The sequence below is a fragment of the Procambarus clarkii genome, chromosome 38, assembly GCF_040958095.1.
Source record: "Procambarus clarkii isolate CNS0578487 chromosome 38, FALCON_Pclarkii_2.0, whole genome shotgun sequence".
Lineage (NCBI taxonomy): Eukaryota > Metazoa > Arthropoda > Malacostraca > Decapoda > Cambaridae > Procambarus > Procambarus clarkii.
This window is the reverse complement of record NC_091187.1, coordinates 38,990,234-39,015,492: the sequence shown is the minus strand read 5'-3', so window position 1 is coordinate 39,015,492 and position 25,259 is coordinate 38,990,234. Positions and strand designations below refer to the sequence as shown.

At 39.7% G+C, this 25,259-nt stretch overlaps 1 protein-coding gene across 1 annotated transcript in view; it reads right to left on the bottom strand.

Moving 5' to 3' along the window:
* Window positions 1-1,622: 1,622 nt before the first annotated feature.
* The window catches only part of LOC138372342 (uncharacterized), a 42,186-nt gene continuing 18,549 nt past the window's right edge, over window positions 1,623-25,259 (bottom strand). Inside the window, exons 3-6 of the mRNA XM_069337623.1 lie at window positions 22,585-22,806; window positions 20,071-20,122; window positions 5,046-5,175; window positions 1,623-1,716 (exon numbers count right to left, since the gene is read on the bottom strand). Of these exons, the coding sequence (XP_069193724.1) occupies window positions 1,623-1,716; window positions 5,046-5,175; window positions 20,071-20,122; window positions 22,585-22,806 (498 nt within the window). The remainder of the gene's footprint in view (window positions 1,717-5,045; window positions 5,176-20,070; window positions 20,123-22,584; window positions 22,807-25,259) is intronic.

The following is a 25,259-nucleotide window of genomic DNA, read 5'->3' as shown; positions in this document are numbered from 1 at the left end:
GAGAGATTGAGCCTGCTCTTCTCTACATGAAGTTATGTATTTTATTCAAGAATAAGATGCTACCTTCTAGATACGTCTCCCAGTAGCACAAAACGTTTTGACCAGGAGGCAAAACGTACCCAAGACCCCCCTACTCCACTCTCTCCAAGCTGGCTCATCATCAACCAGCCAACTACCCTTCCCAGCCTGCCTGCTCCTGATTGGTGACTCGCCGACTGCACACCTGCACATTGCACCTCAGCGCCCTCTACCTGAGTCGATGTCTGGGCTTGATCCAGCCATTGAAGTCAGAATATCTTTGTGCTCTCAAGCCGTGAACAACTAACTGATATATGTGTATCAGCTGGGTGTCTCTCAGCTAGCGCCATATTCTCAGCACCTAATTATTTTTCAACTTTAATTTTATTATTATTGTAGAGTAACTTCATCCCTATTATTCATTTATGTTATATTGTTTTTGACTTGTTCTTTTGCACTGTACATTGCCAAGGGATTGTTTTTGTTTATAATTTGTTTATTAATTAAAGTTTCATTGTTTATACTTTGTGTTTTGCGTGTCTTCCCTTACTTTACCACAGACAGACAAACAGGCAAGCAGTCTATCTTTTTTTTTGTAAGTGTGACTAGGCATTGACACCTGCCATTGGAGGACTGCCGAACATCTACACTCCAACACTTTCCCGTATATATATATATATATATATATATATATATATATATATTATTAAATATGACCGAAAAAGTAAGATTAATAATTCTAACACGAATTTTCTCGATCTTTCGTACATTTCTTTTCACTGTTGGTGGTAATTCAAAAATCAATTCTCCAAAATTCTTATTTCTAGTCTGACGCGACACTTGAGCGTGTTTCGTAAAACTTATTACATTTTCAAAGACTTTAGTTTACACATACACAACTCAATAAAACTTACACATCTCCGATTTGTTTATATCTACATTTGAGTGAGGTGGATGGGGTGAGGTGGTATTAATAGGGTATTAAATTCATCAACACAAGACAGAACACGAAACAATGGGTATTGAATGGAAATAATTGCAGAAGGCCTATTGGCCCATATTTCTTGATGCTTTTATATTGGAGCGGAGTCTTGAAGTGGGTAGAATATAGTTGTGCATTAATTGGCTGTTGATTGCTGGTGTTGACTTCTTGATGTGTAGTGCATCGCAGATGTCAAGCCGCCTGCTATCGCTGTATCTATCGATGATTTCTGTGTAGTTTGCTAAGATTTCTCTGGTGATGGTTTGGTTGTGGGAAGAGATTATATGTTCCTTAATGGAGCCCTTGTTGCTTATGCATCATTAATTGCCTGGAAAGAGATGCTGTTGTCTTGCCTATATGCTTTGTTTTTTGAGGCTTAGTCTCCAAGAGGGCATTTGAAGGCATAGACGACGTTGGTCTCTTTTAAAGCGTTCTGCTTTGTGTCTAGAGAGTTTCTCATGAGTAGGGTGGCCGTTTTTTTGGTTTTATAGTAAATCGTCAGTTGTATCTTCTGATTTTTGTCTGTAGGGATAACGTTTCTATTAACAATATCTTTCAGGACCCTTTCCTCCGTTTTGTGAGCTTTGGAAAAGAAGACAACAAAACGCAACTACTTCATGCTTCAAACGAATGGAGAAACAGCAACATCGACGAAAGTCTCCGTACTTGCATAGAGCAACACTTCAACATCCTCAGAGACCGACATCACCTCAGTACTGAAACAAGGATAATCAAGAAACTAACAACGTTATATGGAGGACCTATGGCAATTCCACGACCAAGAGACGGCTTCCTGAACCTTGCAGGAATCAACCTCACTGAGGACCAAGTCACTCTCCTAAATCTGGGTATAAACTGTCACGTTATGTCCAGACTAAGTGAGATGGCCCGGAAAGTGGAGTTGGAGATTCTGTTGGACGACATATTCGACCTCGAGACACAAAAGAAGGTCACCACAAAAGACACCTTACAAGCAGAACTTATTGTGGAAGGAGGAATTCGGCCAATCATCAGCCAGATACCCACACCCACGTACAGACTGGCGAAATGACTCAACGGCTTGCTGACTCCTTATGTCCCTTGCGCCTTCAGCCTGAAGTCTCCAAAGGAATTTGTTGACTTACTGCGGGGAACACGGGCCACAGGGATAAGAGCCTCGTTGGACGTAGAATCACTGATTACCAACGTACCTGTGGATGAAACAATCGGAATGATAGCGAACAGAGTTTATCGCGATCCGGCCTGTACTCCTCTTGACATACCAGAAAACATTCTAAGGAAACTACTCCAAGCTTGTACTAAAGAGGCACCCTTCTTAAGCCCGGATGGGCACATGTATAAGCAAGTAGATGGGGTCGCCATGGGTTCTCCCCTAGGTGTCCTGTTTGCGAACTTCTACATGGGTACCATCGAGCAAAAATTCTTAGTCGACATGAACTTGAAACCGGCCATATACTGCAGGTATGTTGACGACATTTTTACACAGGTACTGTGGTGTTTGTGTGTTACTGAGGAAGTCTTGATTGTAGGGTTGATATAAAGTCATTGCTTAGTTACTGACTTTACTACTTAAACTGATACATGACTAGAAGCTACCAAGCTTGGCGGGCGTCCTGTACGCTCTTGTTTACCTTCCCTGGTGTCTGTTCCGCCGCACATAGAAAACGGATGGTACCATTTTCTGTGAACATGACACCCCTCCTTTTCTTTAAAAAGACTGAATACAGGATGTCTACCATGCTTGTAGCACAAAGCAAAGTTATTGACACAAAGTAAGTTATTAACATATCAAGAGATATTGTATACATTTAACATTAATTAAGCACACAAAGAATTTAAACAACTTAATCTTTACCACAAAGGATTTCAATGTTAAAAATACATATGCAATGTTAAACAAACATGAAAGAAACTGTAATACAAAGTTACAAAATATTGAATGAGAGATCTGCATTATTCAAACAATATTAAATTTAGTTCTGCATAACAAGTAAATACTTTGCATTACATCGGAACACAATTAATCATCAAATCGTGTAGGGCGTTTAACATGACGTTTAGGACGAGAGTCCTTAAATGCAATAACATCCCTTGATAAATTGTTGGTCGGGTTATAACTATTTTTTTCTTTTTCTTTTGCACGACTTTGCACTTCATCATTTTCTACACTAGTTGGAATCACTTTGAAATAGGCCATATTACGTGTTATACTATGATCTCTATTACTCGCTGTTACCATAGTTCCTTTTACACTAATCACTTGATATGGTTTTGTATCATACGGCATATCTAGCTTTCCCTCTTTTTTTCTTTTAACGAGAACAGTATCTCCAACCTTTATGAATTGTTACTTTGCACGTTGATCATGAGCAATTTTCATTTTGCCCTTGGCTAGTGCATCCTTCTCAGCGAGACGTTTATCCGTTACCTCGGCTGGCATGACAGGTAGTGAGATCCTCATAGGACGTCCAAATAAAAGTTCGCCAGGCGACTTGCCCAGTGTTCCATGTGGTGTTGCACGGTAGTTCCTGAGAAAAGCATACATAGCTTGTTTCCAGGATCGTCCTTCGGCATGAGCACAGCGTACCGCTTTCATGAGAGGTTGCATAAATCTCTCAACTTCTCCATTTGCTTGAGGATGTAGTGGCATCATACGGCGGTGTTTGAATCCAATATGCTCAGCAAAGTTGACGAAGTCTTGTCCATTGAATGGCGGTCCATTGTACGCCTTGACAACTTCAGGAATGCCAAAGTTTGAAAAGATCTTGTCGAGTTTTGGGATGACGGCCTTTGCAGATGTGGAAATAAATATTTCTACTTCTGGATAACGTGAGTGATCATCAATGACTACCATCAAGTACTCTCCAGTTGGTAGCGGTCCGCAGAAGTCCATCGATACTTCCGTCCATGGTGCAGCAGGTAGTGGTGAAGGTTGTAGAGGTGTTGGTCTTGAAGTATCCACTGCAGCTTGGCAAGGGACACAGGCATCATCCATGTCCTTTGCTTGACGATCAATGCCAGGAAACCACACTTTTTCTCGTAGCAGCTGTTTGGTCCTAACAAGACCTTGGTGTTCTTGATGTGCAAGCTTCAGAGCACGTTGCTGGAGAACAGCTGGAATGACGATACGAGTACCTCGCAGCACGGTGTCGCGTAACACTTAATTCTGTCTGGATGCGTTCAAGTGCTTTGAATGCATCTTGGTCAACTCCTGAGGGTGGGATGCGTGGAAACTTTTTCTTAGTCAATGCATCCAATGTTGCTTGCAGAGTTGGAGAGCCGGTCAGCCGAACGGACAGCACACTGGACTTGTGATCCTGTGGTCCCGGGTTCGATTCCGGGCGCCGGCGAGAAACAATGGGCAGCGTTTCTTTCACCCTATGTCCCTGTTACCTAGCAGTAAAATAGGTACCTGGGTGTTAGTCAGCTGTCACAGGCTGCTTCCTGGGGGTGGAGGCCTGGTCGAGGACCGGGCCGCGGGGACACTAAAGCCCCGAAATCATCTCAACATAACCTCAAGATAACCTCTAGGGTTGCAGTACGGATTTCATCAAGAGTGAGAGCCTTAGGGACTGCATCACAGCTTACAGAGTGTACATATTCCTCGGCAACTTGCTGATGCTTGGTGATGGTGAAACTGTTTGCAGGATGTCGACTGATGTAATCAGCGGGATTGCCTGCACCCGGCTTGTATTTAACCGTAAAGTTGTATGGTTGCAGACGAAGAGCCCATCTCTCAATGGGAGCTGGTGGTTTGGACTTTAGATTATTGAAGATGGTCTCCAACGGTTTGTGGTCAGTGACTATCGTGGTGAAGGGCGCACCAAGCAGATACACATTGAAGTGTTCACAGCCCCATACAAGAGCAACAGCTTCCTTCTCTGTCTAACTGTATCGTTGCTCAACATCTGTGAGAGAACGGCTGGCGTAGGCAATTACTACTCTGGAATCTAGTTGACCAGGTTTGTGTTGGGCTAAAACAGCACCTAAACCAACAGGACTAGCATCCACCGTTAACTCAGTGTCCATTGATGGATCAATGTACGCAGCAGTCGCATCATTCTCTACTAGTGCATCTTTCACAGCGTCAATTGCATTTTGCTCGATATCACTCAAGTACCACGATGCATTTTTCATCAGGAGCTCACGTAGAGGCTTCGTAATGGTAGCAAAGTCTGGAATGAAGCGAGAACAGTAGTTTGCCATTCCCAGAAAACTATGTACTTCAGTGGATGTTGAAGGAGGTGCAGAATTCTTGATATCTGCAACTTTCTTAGGATCTGGAGACAGACCATTGTCACTAAGGTGAGTCACTATGGTCACTTTGTCACCATACTTGGCCCTCTCTTCTTTCTCATCTACATTAATGACCTTCCAAATGGCTCCCAACACCTCAACCAATTCTATTTGCTGACGACACAACCTTTATTTACTCCAGTCCTGATCCCCTTGCTCTAAATGTCACAGTGAATACTGAGCTAAATAAAGTCCATCTTTTGCTAACTGCCAACAAACTCACCCTCAACATTGACAAAACTTTCTATATTTTGTTTGGCAATAAATCCTCAAATCAAATAAATCTCAGGATAAATAATACCCAAATTTGTAAGAAAATAGATGGCAAATTCCTTGACGTTCTCATTTACCACAAGCTGAATTTCCAGGGACACATTCTAAATATATCTAAAAAAGTTTCAAAAACTGTTGGCATTCTTCCTAAAATCAGATATTATGTACCTCGTCCTGCCCTGGTGACTCTCTATTACTCCCTCATCTATCCATATCTCAACTATGGTGTTTGTGCTTGGGGCTCTACTACCCAAAATCATTTACGTCCTCTAATTACTCAACACAAAGCTGCTATTAGGACAATATTCAACTCTGGCCACAGACAGCACACGGTACCCCTACTCAAATCTCTGAATATGTTAGATATTAAGGCACTGCACATTCTCTCATGTGTATTATATATATATATATATATATATATATATATATATATATATATATATATATATATATATATATATATATATATATATAATGTCGTACCTAGTAGCCAGAACGCACTTCTCAGCCTACTATGCAAGGCCCGATTTGCCTAATAAGCTAAGTTTTCCTGAATTATTATATTTTCTCAAATTCTTTTCTTATGAAATGATAAAACTACCCATTTCATTATGTATGAGGTCAATTTTTTGTTATTGGAGGTAAAATTAACGTAGATATATGACCGAACCTAACCAACCCTACCTAACCTCACCTAACCTATCTTTATAGGTTAGGTTAGGATAGGTAGCTGAAAAAGTTAGGTTAGGTTAGGTTAGGTAGGTTAGGTAGTCGAAAAACAATTAATTCATGAAAACTTGGCTTATTAGGCAAATCGAGCCTTGCATAGTAGGCTGAGAAGTGCGTTCTGGCTACTAGGTACGACATATATATATAAATTATATATATATATATATATATATATATATATATATATATATATATATATATATATATATATATATATATATATATACATATATATTAGTATATTTTGGTAGCAGTCTTTCCTGTAGAGATATATTATTAAATATGACCGAAAAAGTAAGATTAATAATTCTTACACGAATTTTCTCAATCTCTCGTACATTTCTTTTCACTGTTGGTGGTAATTCAAAAATCAGTTCTCCAAAATTCATTTTTATTTCTAGTCTGACGCGACACTTGAGCGCGTTTCGTAAAACTTATTACATTTTCAAAGACTTTAGTTTACACATACATAACTGAATAGAACTTGCACATCTCCGATTTGTTTATATCTACATTTGAGTGAGGTGGATAGGGTGAGGTGGTATTAATAGGGTATTAAATTCATCAACACAAGACAGAACACGAAACAATTGGTATTGAATAGAAGTGATTGTACTAATTCCGCCTCCCTTAACAGCACCCCTCTAATTGACCTGACAACCCTAGAAGACGACCACCCTCTAACAAGACCCATAACTATGCTAGAGATGAGAGGAGTCATCAAAAGCACCAGAGATAAGGCCCCAGGACCATCAGGGATCAAAGCGCTGCAGATCAAACTTCTACCAGGCAATCTTATGCAATCCATACTCAACCTATTCAACGCTATGCTGGCATCGGGTCACATTCCTGTAGCATTCAAGTCAGCCAAGATGATATTCATTCCCAAACCCAAGAAAGACCCCCACCAACCTGGCAACTACCGTCCAATCTCCCTCTTAGACACAATAGGCAAGTGCTTTGAAAAAATCATGTCAAACCGTCTTAACTACTACATGGAGTACAACAACCGCTTCACAGAAAAACAGTTTGGCTTTCGAGCTCATAGATCAACCCAGCACGCAATTAACATCATCTACGACGCCGTAAGCTCAATTCGCATGCAAAAACAGGTAGCTTTGATTGCGACGAGGGACGTACACAAGGCCTTCGACAGCCTGTGGCACGATGGTCTTGTGTACAAATTAGCAGACTTACCAGCGCAAAACTGGACCCTCCTCAGGCTGATCAGAAATTTCCTTAAGAATAGACAAGTTACCCCCAGCTTCACGGCATAAGAGGCCGCAGCCTTCACCCCAACAGCTGGAGTCCCCCAAGGATCATGCTTGAGCCCGGTTCTCTTCAACATCTTTGTAAACGACCTACCCCAACCAGAGTATAGGGACACCATTATCGTACAATTTGCGGACGACGTAACACACGTAATAACATCTAACCCTAGCATCTAAGCGGCCAAGCATGCAACTGTAACCCGTAAAGCAAACGTGGAACTAGCAAGGACTGCTAACTGGGAAAGGAAATGGAGGATCACCACTAACCCAGAAAAGATCCAATTAAGCACTGTCGGCTGTATGGCCTTCTCCATTGAAAATGAGGGGGGAATAAGAATCAGGGGTGAACCCATAGGCATCTCAAACTCCAACACAGTGCTCGGGTACAACTTCAACAGGCTACTCAACTCCTCCCAGTACGTATCCCAGAAGACAGCGATGGCCCGGGGCTCACTGGCGAGGCTCTTCCGTTTCAACCAAGCCCCATCCCACATCAAGCTCCACCTGTACAGAATGATCATAAGGCCTAGCTTGGAATACCCCTACGTTCCCCTGAACCTCACCAACAAATCCAACATGCTGAAGATTCAACGAGTACAAAACAAAGCACTTCGCTTTGCAGAGGGCCTGACTCTGAGGGACAGGGTAAGAACTGACCAAATCCATGAGACGCTCAACATGAAGCCAATGAACATTAGGCTTAGCTACCTGGCCAGAAGACAGCTGTACCGTATGAAGAACATGTATGTCCCAGACCCAGAAGATCCCTTCGTAGCAGAAAACACCACCAGCGACTGCGAGATCCACGAACCACCACACAGAACCAGAAGAATCACTCTCCAACAAAAAGTGATCAGACATATCCATGATGAGGCCTTCCCAAGCCCTCAGATACTAAGCGGTCTGCCAGACGATCCAGATGAGTGGCCCATCCCGGACCCAATCTACACCAAATAAAGAATAAAGAAATAAGAATAAAGAAATAAAAAAAAAATAAAAAATAAAAATAAAATAAAACACCTACAAAAAATATAAAACCAAAAAACCATTTGTCGTGGCGTCAGAAGTGTAACTACCCTGATGTTTCTAAGATTAGCCTCCTTCAGCCAACTCCATCGGCTCTAGTGCTTTAGGACACCAACAAGGTCACAAACACTAGCCCCCCCAGCCAATGTACTGACAACCCAACATAACACATCCGCAAACAAACAACACATACGAAAATGTCAACCCATGGTGGACAGGCCACCGAACTTTCAAACCTCCTCTCTCTCTACACCCGCATCCTCTTCCTGAATTTCATCTCTCCATCCCTCTACCTCCCCCATCCTTTCCATTCCCTATGGACATCAATCCAAAAGTGATTGTAGAAAGCCTATTGGTCCATATTTCTTGATGCTTCTATATTGGAGCGGAGTCTTGAGGTGGGTAGAATATAGTTGTGCATTAATTGGCTGTTGATTGCTGGTGTTGACTTCTTAATGTGTAGTGCCTCGCAAACGTCAAGTCGCCTGCTATCGCTGTATCTATCGATGATTTCTGTGTTGTTTACTAGGATTTCTCTGGCGATGGTTTGGTTGTGGGAAGAGATTATATGTTCCTTAATGGAGCCCTGTTGCTTATGCATCGTTAAACGCCTAGAAAGAGATGTTGTTGTCTTGCCTATATACTGTTTTTTTTGGAGCTTACAGTCCCCAAGAGGGCATTTGAAGGCATAGACGACGTTGGTCTCTTTTAAAGCGTTCTGCTTTGTGTCTGGAGAGTTTCTCATGAGTAGGCTGGCCGTTTTCTGGTTTTATAGTAAATCGTCAGTTGTATCCTCTGATTTTTGTCTGTAGGGATAACGTTTCTATTAACAATATCTTTCAGGACCCTTTCCTCCGTTTTATGAGCTGTGGAAAAGAAGTTCTTATAAAATAGTCTAATAGGGGGTATAGGTGTTGTGTTAGTTGTCTCTTCAGAGGTTGCATGGCGTTTCAAATGAAACGAAGGTTGCATGAAAGTTTGCATGAAACGAAAATTGATTGAGAAAATTCGTGTTAGAATTATTAATCTTACTTTTTCAGTCATATTTAATAATATATATATATATATATATATATATATATATATATATATATATATATATATATATATATATATATATATATATATATATATTTTAAGATGAATAGGAAAACCAGGGATATACTGAACATCTTGTTTCAGATTTTTACTTTAAAATGCATAGCGTTTCGAATACTTCTCGTATTCATCATCAGATCTAAAAGAAAAAACAGAAATCACAATCAAATAACTGGTAAACAAAAAACTCATACTGAATATAATTGCCTATCAAAGAAAGGAAAATGCTTAAAAAACAAAACACTTAAGCGCACTTAAAGTGATCAATACAAATAAAACTTATTAACTGTCACATATATTACAGCTAATTAAAAATCCATTAAACTACAAGATAAAATTTATAACTACTAAAACAAACCATTCTATTAAACTTACGTGAAGTGATCAGAAGTGAAACTTGATACCTAACACATGGATACTAAACACTATAACAAATATTTATATAATGACTACAAATCTACAAAAAATGTATGTAAAATACAAACAGAATAAACGACAATTATAAAGTACTAACCAAAATCTTATAAAAAACTCAAATATTAATTAAAATTCAATACCAAAAAGTGTATTATATATCCTAAATAAAAGATTATATTAATGTACAATGTCAAGACTTGAAATAAGTAAGAAAGGGTAAAGACATGGTAAACTAAACAAAATTATAATAAAATTAAACTACCAAAATAAACTAAAAATCAAATTACAGGGCCTACTGTGCACTATACAGTGTACAATTGAACAGCTGAAAGGTTGCTATTTAACAGAGGCCGCAGCTCCCTTATATATAAGGATTCCATTACTCTCAAATCTGACTGGCCATTCATACAAGTGTCCAGAATTTTAAAATCAGATTCCAGCAGAGAATGATCAAACTCATAACAATGGTTTCTAATCTCCGAAAATGCTGGTTTAGACAATGGTAATCCAGTCCTAAAAGATAATCACCGGTGCTCAAGTATACTAATCTTAAAGTTCCGAATGGAACTCCCGACATATCCAGCATTACAGCTGGAACAATTATACATATATACGACATTTGAGCACAAGGGGTAGGCACTTTATCTTTGTGCCTATGCTATTTGTGTTGACAAAAATAAATCTAAAGTCTGATGATAGTGCTCTTTTAAATCTAACTTGCTGAATAAAGTTGCACCATTCAAGCGGTAGATCATATCATCTACAGTGGGTGTAGGATGGCGTTCACGCATTATTGCCTTGTTGGGAACACGCATGTCCACACAAATGCGTATCTCATCTGGATTCTTCGGCTTTGGTGGAGTGACAATTGGGCTTACCCATGGAGTTTGGCCTGTTACTGGTACTATGATATCTAGTTTCATCAGCTTATCCAGTTCGGCATCGACGTTCTTGCGAGTATGGAATGGCTGTCGGCGATGTGGTTGGGCAACTGGAATTACATCTGGGGTTGATATGCAGATGTACTTTGCTAACAGTATAACAACCTATGGATTTAAATCGATCAGAAAATTCAGCAACAATAGCATCAACATTGTTTGCAGATTCCACTGCTACAGCATTAGAAAGGCTAATCACTGGCAAGGCTACCTTTGAAGCATAGGCAGTGGCTTTGCCATTATAGTTCTCAAGCTTCGGGAATTGTTTTTTAAATTTCTCATAATGGCACTCAGCAATGGTGTCAATGTTTGATCCATTGTCAATAAGAACTTTGAGACAAATGCCAGCAATGTATATTATAGTCTCTGGGTTGTTTGGAAGATCATTCCATTCTGTGATTGCTTGTACTCCATATATATAATCACATTCACTGTCATCTGAGACTGGTTGTAATGACATGTTGTCTTGTACAAAGTTAACATTTTGGATATGAGGTGCAATATTGCGTTTGCCACCTCGACCCTTATGATCTGATCCTCGTACAGTGCTTTTATTCACTGACTGTGGTTTCTTTAATGCGGAACGACACATAGCCCCAAAATGACCTAGTTTTCCACACTCATAGCACTTCTTACCTTGAGAAGGACAAACATTATCTTGGTGTGGGTAGTCTCCTCCACAATTGTATCAGTTATTGTTGACACCCTCTGATGTGGGTTGTTGTGACTGCTTGAGTCTTGTTCCATGACTCCAGTTGTGATGTGGCTCTCGGCTCAATTTACTGTTAGGTTTGCCATTGTCACGAATCTTATTACGATTCTGCCAATTCTCCCGAACCTCGTATTATGTTATTGTTTTCTCTAAGTAAATATTGCTGTCAGTTGTATAAGATTTGTGTATATAGATATATATACAATATATATATATATATAACATAGATAGCTGGGTAGTGTGTGTGTAAGGTTGTTTTGATGGTGGATGTCACGTGAAATTAGCCGTATGGGCGGTTGACAATATTTGGGAATGGCCAGGGCGATTGTTAGCATATCAATTGCCTATAGTTTTATATTTATTTATTCCCATATTTGGTAGCCGTAATATTTCAATGAATGTGAGACTAGTAATTACAACTCTTAGTTAATAATGTTGGAGTTTAGGGCTGACCTTTGTAAATAGAATTTTCACAATGTTCATGCGAACGTTAATTGGTGTTTGGGTAGACGGTTAGTCGACGTTGGGCCTGCGGACCACGTCCTGGGCAGTAGAGTGGCAGCTGCGGTCGAGTGCAGTTGTGTTTAAGCACAGTTCTTGGTTTTTGTTATTTTAAGCCCATATAAATATTAATTTATCTGGATAGACGAGTTTAGTGTATTTATGGCTTACTCCATATTCTGGTGATAGTGCTCAGGTCTCAAATAATTACTTGCATTCTATAGTATTACATGCTGATAAATAATTCTGGCTACTATTTATTTAATTGTTGTTAAGTTGTCACCCTTAGCAAAATATATTGTTCTCCCGTTTTTATACAGTGATTAATTATAGCCCTAGACACCTATTGGCATGGCAGATTTTTATTTGTTCTTTACACTGTGGGGAGAAGAACATTATTTAGTCTCAAGGGTCGTGACAGCCATGATATCTTCTTTGATCACGGTGTCCTCCCTGAACCTTACGTACCTCATCACTGTTAGTAACAGTGGCAGAACCGTTGTTGGCACTGCACTCCATGACACGAGCATCACGTGCAGTATATTCCATTCGACAAGCAAATATCCAGTATCTTGGTAAGAGAACTTTCATCATCAACAAGTTCTAGAGCTCTTCGACGAAGACGTGTAGATGTACATGTTTCAATTATTTGCTATTTGATTTCTTTGTCAACATCAGCAAACTCACAATGGGCTGCTAAACCCTGCAGACGTGTGTGGTATTGATTCACAGTTTCATTAGAGAGTTGTTTGGCTCTCCTAAAATGCATCATTTCCATAGCAGTGTTTTGTCTAGGTTTGAAATGTTCAGTTAATTTGGCTTTGGCAGTGTCATAATCTTTGTCACCACCAGTGTCTTTCAGTGTGTCAAAGATGTCACAAACTCGATCACCTGCATAATGAAGTAGAAAGGCACGCTTTCTTTCAGCACTTTTGATGTCTGAAACTATCAACAAACTTTCAAACATTTTAAGCCATCTGGTACACCTCTGTGACAGGATTGTCTGGTCACAGTCAGCATCAAATGCAGGAAACTGAGGTACATTTGCCATTTTTACTGTATAAGTGTAAACTTATCACTTAAATGTTCCTCAGAATACTAAACATTTACTGCACTGTATATGTTAGTTAAGAATTCACTGTAATTACTTTAATTTTGTAAAGCACACAATCATATTAATGCAAAAGTTCACAACAGTGCACAATACAACAGCAACTGACCTCTTACCTAGCCTTGTACTTACCTAATTGTGTTTGCGGTGGATGAGCTTTGGCTCTTTGGTCCCGCCTCTCAACTGTCAATCAACTGGTGTACAGATTCCTGAGCCTACTGGGCTCTATCATATCTACATTTGAAACTGTGTATGGAGTCAGCCTCCACCACATCACGGCCTAAAGCATTCCATTTATTAACTACTCTGACACTGAAAAAATTCTTTCTAACGTCTCTGTGGCTCATCTGGGTACTAAGTTTCCACCTGTGTCCCCTTGTTCGTGTTCCACCCGTGCTGAAGAGTTTGTCTTTGTCCACCCTGTCAATTCCCCTGAGAATTTTGTAGGTGGTTATCATGTCTCCCCATACTCTTCTGTTTTCCAGGGATTTGAGGTTCAGCTCCATTAGCCTTTCCTCGTAGCTCATTCCTCTCAGTTCCGGGACGAGCCTGGTGGCATACCGCTGAATCTTCTCTAGCTTTGTCTTGTGTTTAACTAGGTATGGACTCCAGGCTGGAGCTGCATACTCCAGGATTGGTCTTACATAAGTGGTATACAGGGTTCTGAAAGATTCCTTACACAAGTTTCTAAGGGCAGTTCTTATGTTGGCCAGTCTAGCATATGCTGCTGATGATATTCTTTTGATGTGGGCCTCTGGGGACAGGTTCGGTGTGATATCAACCCTCAAATCTTTCTCTCTATTTGACTCTTGCAGGATTTCACCTCCCAGATGATACCTTGTGTTCAGCCTCCTGCTCCCTTCGCCTAATTTCACCACCTTACATTTTTCTGAGTTGAACTTTAGCAGCCATTTTCTAGACCATTCCTCCAGTTTATCCAGGTCATCCTGTAGTCTCTGTCTATCTTCATCCGCCTTGATTCTTCTCAAATTTTTTGCATCATCAGCAAACATTGAGAGGAATGAGTCTATACCCTCCGGAAGATCGTTTACATATATTAGAAACAGGATGGGTCCAAGTACTGAGCCCTGTGGGACTCCGCTGGTGACCTCTCGCCACTCTGATATCTCCCACCTCACCGTTACTCGCTGTTTCCTGTTGCTAAAGTACTCCCTTATCCACTGGAGCACCTTCCCTTTTACTCCTGCCTGTTGCTCCAACTTTTTTTTTTAACAGCCTTTTATGGGGTACTGTGTCAAAGGCTTTTTGACAGTCCAGGAAAATGCCGTCGGCCCACCCTTCTCTTTCCTCCTTAATTTTTGTTGCCTGGTCATGAAATTCTATTAAACCTGTGAGGCACGATTTACCATCCCTGAACCCATGTTGGTGGTGCGTTACAAAGTTATTTCCCTCCAGATGCTCTACGAACCTTTTCCTCACGATCTTCTCCATCACTTTGCATGGTATACAAGTTAAGGAAACTGGCCTGTAGTTCAGTGCCTCTTGCCTGTCACCCTTCTTGTATATTAGGACCACGTTAGCTGTCTTCCAACTTTCTGGTAAGTCTCCTGTTTCCAGTGACCTGTTATACACCATAGAGAGTGGCACACTTGGTGCTTCTGCACCTTCCTTTAGTATCCATGGTGAGATTCTGTCAGGCCCAACAGCCTTTGTCACATCCAGCTCCAGCAGACACCTTTTGACCTCATCACTGGTGAGGTCAAATTCCTCCAAGATTGCTTGGTTTGCCGCCTCCTTACTTAGTGCAGGGGCTTCTCCTTGTTCTATTGTGAAGACCTCCTGGAATCTCTTGTTGAGTTCTTCACACACTTCCTTGTCATTCTCTGTGTATCTGTTCTCCCATTTTCGCAGCTTCATCACTTGTTCCTTCACTGCTGTTTTCCTCCTGATGTGGCTGTGGAGCAGCTTTGGTTGGGTCATGGCTTTACTCGCGATGTCATTTTCAAACTGTCTCTCTGCTTCCCTCCTCACTCTGAGGTACTCATTTCTGGCCCTCTGGTATCTCTCCCTGCTCTCTCGTGTTCAGTTATTTCTTGTATGATATCTGGGGCTTGACTCATATATTCAATTATTTACTTATTGGATTTAATAAATCGAAGGACCACCCACTTTTGAGAAAAGAGGGAAAACTAATAAAAGTGATCATTAGAATAACACTAGGGAACCAGTGTCTATGGATAATCATTAAAAGAATAATCGCTTGAAATAATGAATAGACTGTATTATTAATTAATTAAAGTCAGAGCCTCAAAGGCCTACATTGGGGGGGGGGTATTTCTTGAAATTCATATATATCTAGGAACCAGTGTGGTTCGCCACCAGTTCATTGTTGAGTAAATGATATAATAAATCTAAACTACTGTAGATTCAAGATATGAGAACTCAAATTGTGAATATTAAAGATCATGAATTACTAAGCAACAGTCAGAGCAAAACACATTAATTACCAATCATCATTTCTGGTAATAATCTATTCAATGCAAAGATTCTACAGGAATTATATAAGAATCAATAATCATATTAAATAAATTTGTATGAAAAAATGTCTTAGCTTTAAGACGATTTCTGTAACATCATTTCGTCATTCGTCCTCGTGGTCACAGGATCTCCACAAAGAAAGAACTCGAGGTGAATATCACGAATGATGAGAAACAACTTGATGACTCATCGTATACACGCTGAAATCAGAGAAATTTAAGTAGCATTTGAATAGGCTACGTTTTATTTTCAATATTCATGAAAACGGAGGAAATTGTCGAAATTTTACTAACGTTGTATATTGGGTATCCTCACTATATGACGACAGACTACTCACAAATATATAATCTAGGATGATGCATCAAACGAGAAACATATACTTAACATGAGCATATTAAATACTGAGGTCTGCTGAAACTGCGTCAGCCAGTCCCTGATGTCCACTGCTGTGTACGTGTAATTACGGGTCTTGGCTTCAATTGTTGATGCGTTATTAACTGGCTGGGCACTGTAGAACACGTGGATAAGTAATGATTAACTGTTGACCGAGTATCAGCGTAATTCTTGCCGATTAATTCCCCAGTCATTACCACATGTCTCGCCACTCTTCACGCCAGGGATGCCTTCACTCCCACAATGGCGTCGCCGCCTCCCTCAACCCGTCTCTCGCATTCACCACAGAAATTATTAATCACGAATTATTCTTTTCCTCGCAATTATGGGTGTAATACGTTAATGAGAACTGGGTTGCAATTATAAGGATTTAAATATTATCATATTCTCGTTTTATGGTGTCAAACGAGAAATGGAGAAGATTTTATTTTCTCCATGACATTCGTACGTAACAGAAAGGACTGCTACTACATAACAATTTTAGTTAATAACTCTCGGTTTGAGATTATTGGGAGTTATATTATTCGTAAGTAATTATTACATGGAATACTGATAATTTTAGAGAACCACATTCAATTCTCTAACCCATTGGTAATAAATGTGTCTAACTGGACATTATCTGACGCAATGTTGTTACTCGATTTCATGAGAATTCTGGCATTAATACACAGATGCAATGGTTAATTTATGTTGACACTACCGTTAGTGAAATTAGTAACTACTGTAGTTAGTATATAATGATAATCATTTATTATAATACAATAGTAGTTTATTAGTGTTGGAAATTTCCAACATAACTCCGGGGGGAGAAAACTCGGGTTGCATTGCAATGTTGAGTACTGACGTACCTATCCCGAAATTAGTATTAATGTTAGTATGTTAGTACACACATAACGGGTGTCCCGTAATTGTCAAGGACATACAAGAATTTTAAGTCTTGTAAAGGAACTCATGTTGAATGAAACATGGAATTGTGAATCATCTAAAGTTAATGACTAATAAAGCCTACAATATACTCTGTGACTGGTGTCGCTATGACATGTAGCGTTTATGTTACTATGTCTTAAAGTTTTGCAAACTCATAGATACTCTAGATGAAATAATGTTATAGTTGATAGCCTATACAAACAAATTAAGGAATAAATCATACAATTTAAAGTAACTGAGAATCCACTGCAAGGTGAATGTTTTGGGTCATGGTGACTTGTAACTGATTTGTTACTTGACATCACAACACAGCATCATGATTACTCAAATTGGATGGGAAATTATTTGCTCCTAGTCAGAGCTATAATAGGCTTGTAGTTTCCGTTTGCATTGTTGAGCAGCTGCTCTAGTGGGGCGGGTGCTCGGTGGATCAGAATTGTTGTCCTCGGAAACTGTTGGTGAAGCTGGATCTGATAAACACTCTCGTTCTGCTAATTCGAGAGGTACCAACTTCTCTAATGTTTTTAGGTTAGTAGTGCCTCGACACAAAACCCGTACTACTCTCAGGAAGCCTTGGTGATCTGGATGGATAGCACCAATTTTGCCTATAGGCCATTCTGACCTTGGTCCATCACTGCCAACCAATACTAGGTCTCCTGGTTTAAGTTGAACTTTATTATATGGGCTCGAAGCTCCATAGTGGTCCTCTCGTAGAGCTGTGAGGTACTCTCGAGTCCACACCTCATTCCACCTTCAATTACTCTCGAGAGATGTTGGTAACTTTCTACTAAGTCACTCCTGGTTACATGGGAAGGGTCGACGGGGTCCTCTTCGGCCAAAGGTATCAGAGGGCTCAGCAGGCCTCCATGTATTAAATGTGAGGGACTCAGAGGCTCTCTCTGTGAGAAATCATCTGATAGGTAAGTTAATGGGCGATTGTTGACTCGCGCCTCAATTTCCACGACGAGTGTTTGGAGTTCGGAGTAACTAGTTTTCTGTCGATGTAAGGTCTTCCTTAAACATTTCTTGACAGTCCCTATCATACGTTCGTAGAACCCACCTTACCAGGGGGCTCTGGGAGCAATAAATTTCCAGTGGCATTGTCGTCTCTGCAGGACAGACTCCACTTCTGGATGATTCCATATCTCTCGTAGGCAGGCTTCTCCTGCCACAAAATTTGAACCATTATCAGATATCATTAGTTTGGGACAGGATCTGCGAGCTGCAAATCTACGAAAAGCTTGGATGAAGGCTTCGGCACTCATGTCAGCAGTCACTTCTAGATGTACGCCTCGTGTGGTAGCACACGTGAAGAGGCAAATATAAGCTTTCACTGGTATCTTATCTGGATTGCCAGTGAGAAGCAAGGCTCCTGTGTAATCGACACCAGTGGTCTCAAAGGGACGAAGATGAACTACTCTCTCTTTAGGGAGTGGTGGAGGTCCTGGGTAAGGACACACTCGAGCGTCGTATCTTTTGCAGATCACACAGAACTTAATGATTGATTTGTCAGTTTGACGACCTTGAGGAAGCCAATATTTCTGTCTGAGGTCGGTGAGAGTGTCTAACACTCCGCCATGCAAAGTACCATATTGATGGTGATGCAAAACTAGAAGTTTTGTAATAATGTGGTGACGTGGTAGAAGGATCGGATTCTTGGTATCCAAATCAATTTTTGCATGAAGCAAACGTCTTCCACATCTTAATATATTATGAGTGTTGGTATCATACCAGATACCTAGAGACTTGGTTAATTTATATGGAAGATTTTCATATTCACTTCGATATGTCTCTTGTTGTGCACGTTTGATCCAGTAGAGGATAGGATTGGGAAACTTATGTCTGATTCCTATCTTAGCAAGAAAGTCAAACACATGTGCTGTCACCCTTAATAACTTACTCAAGTTAGAATAATTCTGAGGATTAATAGTTGAGATTCGATGAGGTTCTGGTTCTTTCATGGGAGTAGTGATATTGGTCACTATGACTTGTGGCTTCTGTTTGGGCCACTGACCACTAACAAGCCATGAAGCCATTAAACCACATCAAAGACTTCATTAGTTGTTTTAATGATAACCCTCGTGATAAGAAATCTGCAGGATTGTCCTTAGTGGGGACATGTCTAAATTAATATCCAGCAGATAATTCATGAATTTCCCTAACGCGATTACTAACGTAAGGAGTTTTATTGTTGTTATTTCTTACCCATTGTAAGACTGCCTCATTGTCTGACCACACGACGATTTCACCAAAGTGGATATTATTAAGTGTCTTGGTCAGGAAATGAGCCAATCTTACTCCCACCAGCAATGCAGTTAACTCCATTTGAGGTAAAGATCTCTTCTTGATTGGAGCAACTCTTGCTTTAGATGTGAGCAAAATTTATTGTGCACTATTGACTAAGTAGGCTGCAGCGCCATACGCTTCGCCAGAGGCATCGCAAAAAACGTGCAAATTTGTGGGTAAGTTTTGTCCTGAAGCATTACGAGGAAATTTCAAAACACCTAATTGATTGAAATCCGTTGTGAGTATCTGCCATTTATCTTGCAACTCAATTGGCAACGGATCATCCCATCCCATATGTTTCTGCCAGCATTCCTGCATTAAGAATTTGCCCCTTATTAATATAGGACTAAGTAAGCCTAAAGGGTCAAATGGTTGACTGACATACGAGAGTAATTTTCTCATGGTGAGGGATGAATTATTGGTTTGTACTGACTTGACATTCATCTCGTCAGTACCTGTGTTCCATTCCACGCCCAGAACTTTTAATTGATTAGGCACCTGATAGCCTGGAAATTCTTTCTCGATAATCTGGTTTAATGATTTATTGTTTGAGGCCCATGATTGTAGTGGCATATTGGCTCCTAATAACTTACGGTTAGCTTCATGGTAGATTTCTAGCAATTTGGATTTGTCATTTGTAGTTCCCTGGAAATTATCGACATACAGGTTGTCACTGATCTCTGCCTTATAAGGGCTATTTGACTTCCTCAAATGTGTATCTAATGTGGCTTGAAGTAGAAACGGGGAGGAAGTCGCTCCGAATAGCACAGAGGCAAATCGGTAAGTTATGACATCACTGTCAGGATCCAGTGGGTCCTTAATCCAGAGAAATTTGGTGTAATTACGATCCTCTTCTTGCAAGCCTACTCTAAGGAAAGCTTTACTGATATCAGCAGTATAAGCGAAAATAATAGTACGGAATCGTAATAGTACATCATGTAGCTTTTGTGTTAGGCTAGGTCCCGTTTGGAGACATTCATTCAAGGACACGCTGTTTGGCTTCACTTTGGCACTACAGTTGAAGACAATACGTATTGGCGTTGTCAATGAATCTTTCACCACAGCGTGATGGGGTAAATAGTGACCTATTTTTCGGTCATCATTATCAACAACTTCGATAAATTTACTATTGAGTTGTTGTTGAATTAATTGATGATACATGTTCAGTTTGGCTGCTTCTTCAGCCGTATTAAATGAGACTGTAATTGAGAGGCTGCCATGAAATAATTAACTGGAAGTTGTTGATGATTCAACTTCCATGGTAGTCTCACCCAGTATTGTTGGTCCTAATAGACAACTGTGTCTAGATATTGCTGGTAAGTCCACATATCATCAGGGCTTGGTTGCTCAGGGACAATACCTAAAGTGTCTAAATCCCACAGACGATGTACAGGTGGATCAGACTCATTATCTTCAGATATTTCTCTGAAATGTAAGGGTGACTGTTCCAAGCGTAGTCATGCCACTATTGTATTGGTAGATTGTTGGTTGGTTGACGCTGGATTTTGTTGGAAAAGCACCGGTCCAGTAAGCAATTTGCCTCCGGCAGATGACAACAAATTCATTCCATGTTGTCTGGTGCATCCCGTTATAAATTTATAATAATGGTCAGCGCCTATAAGTATACCAACATCAGTGAGGCAGTCAGAATTTATTTTGTAGTCTGCTAGCCTCATGCGGTTTCGTTTAAGATATCTCGCAGTGCGAGCTAGTCCTGTGACCTGCAGGTCTGAAGGAAGTTTATCTACTACTACCGCTTGTATTGGACTAGTGGAAGATCCAAGTCTCACTAACACCTTGACTACTTGGTATTCACGAGGTCCACTATTAGTCAAGAACCCAGAAATATTCAGTCTCACACTTTTGGCAGGTTTTAATTTTAACTGCTTGACTAATTGTTGTGTGATGAAGGTTTTCTGTGATCCTTGATCAAAGAGACCTCTAGTGTTAACTCTAGATTTCCTGTCAATTAGTTTGAGTTGAGCTGTAGGCAGAGTGGTATTATTGCCTGACTCAGTAGCAAGTACATTTATTTCTTGATGTACCTTGCAATATTGTACTGTGGTAGAATTCATAAAATTCTCCCCAGTTGTCATAGATTGTGTAGAAGTTTTTCTACATAAGGCATAATGATGTACACCTTTGTTGCCTCTACTGCATAATCGTAGCTGCACTACACATTTACTGGGATCATGAGAACCTATGCACTTGGTGCATCTGTGTAATTCTTGTAGCCGTTTAATCCTGGTATTAAAGTTAGGATAAACAAGGCATTGGTAGGTGACATGTTCTTGATCACAGAACAGACACTTTCTCTCTCTGGCTGAGTTTGTCCTTTTAGTGGACATATCAGTTGTAACGTCAGAGGGAGATACAGAATAAATACCTACACTACCACTCCTTTTTCCAGTGGATGGAGTAGTCTTAGGTTTGAATTTATTGGACTTATTCAAAGTCGATTTGGGTTTGACTGAGGTGTCAAGATTAGATGGTTTAGACTCAGGTTTAATCTTATCATGAGTCTTCAACCTGTTAAGCGTTATTCTCAGTCCCTCGAATATTTGCTCGAGAGTGAGAAACTCGGTTTTATAGTGTGAGCAGATTTCTGCTAAGATATTTCGAGGCAATTTCCTCCGCAAAAGTAACTTGATTGACCATTCTGAGGCTGGTACATCAACTTTAGTACCTAAGGCCTTCACTAGAGACTCTACTTCTAGCCTGAAGCTTTGAAGTGAGTCTGGTCTGTTACTTGGTGCATTCAGATCCAGCAACTGGTAATACAGGTTAGCTATACTCAACTCCTTGTTGCAATAGTTCAACTTTAGCAGTTTTATAGCTTCCTCATAATTACTCTCAGTGAGAGCTAGGTTATTTATGACCTTTTTAGCCTCCCCTTTGAGAAGACTAATCAGGTATGAGAATTTAGAAATCCTGTCAAGAGAAGATTTCTTATGTATATGAACTTCAAATGAAGTCCAAAATGTGTCCCAATTTTCTTCATCCAGCCCTGCAAATGTAGGTAAGTCGAAAGTAGGTAGACGAACCTCAGGTAATTGATTACTGGATTGAGACATAGTATTATTTGCATTAGATATAGATTGTGTTACTATATTGGATAGTATGTCAAGTTTATCTTGAGTCTCATCTTCATACTGAGAAATATCTGCTATAAGTTTATCCATTTCATCAGGATCAGTTTCAGTTGCATTCAATAGGTTGAGATAAGACTGGATTGCAGATATAACTTGATCAAATTTTAGATCAGCCACTCTCACTGATGTTTCTAGTCGATAGGAATCAATGGGATTTGCTTTAGACAAGGTATCAGACTTATTAATTAGTCTAGTTAAATGACCTTTAAGGCCAATATAGGTTCTCCTTAATTGTTCAGGAGTAGCCATGGTGGCTTTAAGTCCAAATTTCATAGGACTTGAATAAGTATTACTAATGAAGCTTGGGTACTTGCTCATTAGTTGACAAGTAATATTGAGTATAGCCTAAATTAATCTGGCTAAATTACACTCTACCTCACTCGAAGTTGTACCGAAATGTAGTCGAAATGTACCTACCTAACAATAAGTAGCTATGGATTTTGAGCAGTGCTTGAACTTCACCATTAACTTTCTTCCGGCTAGCTCATCTCTATCACCATTAGATGTAATGGTGATCATTCAGCGGCACTCAAAATGCATACACACAAATAATGAGTACACAAATAATTAATATGGATATACTCTAATCAGAGTTACCCTAAGGTTAAATCCCACCCTTGACAGGGTCAGCACAAGAATGAATAATGTATGTACTACTAACTAGCTCAAGTCTAGTTGTAAGAATTTCTACTTAAGAAACTACAAATTTATTTAGTCTGCATTTGTGCCAAATTCATCACAATCACAGCCTAAATTCCTACCTAATAAAGGTTGGCATAGATTAATTTTGGTGCAGTAAAGTGAATATATAGTTGTGCTGTATTTTTGTTTTTTTTAGATTTTATAATTTATATAAATGTGCAATTGCACACACAGGTGAAAATACAATTATGTACAATTAATTTGGCTTGCCATCCACAGCCTTTTATGGTGATTGATTGTGTTGATCAATTTGTCAACTACATGTGACCTAGACTCACCTGACAGGTGTATTCCATCTCTTGCCAGGATTTGCCTGTATGGTCTGGCTGTAAATTGAATGTAAGTGGCATCCAATCGTACTCGCTTTCTCAGCCTAAAGTTTATATATTTGGCAGCTCTTTGGTAATATTCTGGAGTCACTCCCCCCAACGATTATTATTGCTCAGTTGGCGAGGTTCCACCAATGTGAACACTACTGAACTGCTAATGAGTTTAAATGAGGAAATTATTGTTTTAAGGTGATTAATTACCTCAGCTGGGTGTCGAGTAGGATAGATGTCATTACCACCTAAATAAATAATAGTTAGATGGTGAGGCCACTCTAACGCAGGTGTTAATGTGGAATTATTATAGAAGTTATGAGCTGTTGCTCCTGGTGACCTGAAGATTCTTACCTCAGTGTGAGGTATAGGTCTGAGTGTTGTGGGCAATTGACTGTGTCCCACGAGTGCTACTTTATACATGAGGTATAAACAGCAAATAAATTGGTGTGAATTAGGCTAACCTATGTGGTACACTGCCGGTAGACACAATTAATAAATGTGGTTAGTTTAAACTACCTCACAAGGTGATTAGTTATTACCAATTAGTATACATCCGGTTCGATAAGGACCATAATGTGGGATATCTGGGGCTTGACTCATATATTCAATTATTTACTTACTGGATTTAATAAATCGAAGGACCACCCACTTTTGAGAAAAGAGGGAAAACTAATAAAAGTGATCATTAGAATAACACTAGAGAACCAGTGTCTATGGATAATCATTAAAAGAATAATAACTTGAAATAATGAATGGACTGTATTATTAATTAATTAAAGTCAGAGCCTCAAAGGCCTACATTGGGGGGTGTATTTCTAGAAATTCATATATATCTAGGAACCAGTGTGGTTCGCCACCAGTTCATTGTTGAGTAAATGATATAATAAATCTAAACTACTACAGATTCAAGATATGAGAACTCAAACTGTGAATATTAAAGATCATGAATTGCTGAGCAACAGTCAGAGCAAAACACATTAATTACCAATCATCATTTCTGGTAATAATCTATTCAATGCAAAGATTCTACAGGAATTACATAAGAATCAATAATCATATTAAATAAATTTGTACGAAAAAATGTCTTAGCTTTAAGACGATTTCTGTAACATCATTTCGTCATTCGTCCTCGTGGTCACAGGATCTCCACAAAGAAAGAACTCGAGGTGAATATCACGAATGATGAGAAACAACTTGATGACTCCTCGTATACACGCTGAAATCAGAGAAATTTAAGTAGCATTTGAATAGGTTACGTTTTATTTTCAATATTCATGAAAACGGAGGAAATTGTCGAAATTTTACTAACGTTGTATATTGAGTATCCTCGCTATATGACGACAGACTACTCACAAATATATAATCTAGGATGATGCATCAAACGAGAAACATATACTTAACATGAGCATATTAAATACTGAGGTCTGCCGAAACCACGTCAGCTAGTCCCTGACGTCCACTGCTGTGTACGTGTAATTACGGGTCTTGGCTTCAATTGTTGACGCGTTATTAACTGGCTGGGCACTATAGAACACGTGGATAAGTAATGATTAACTGTTGACCGAGTATCAGCGTAATTCTTGCCGATAAATTCCCAAGTCACTA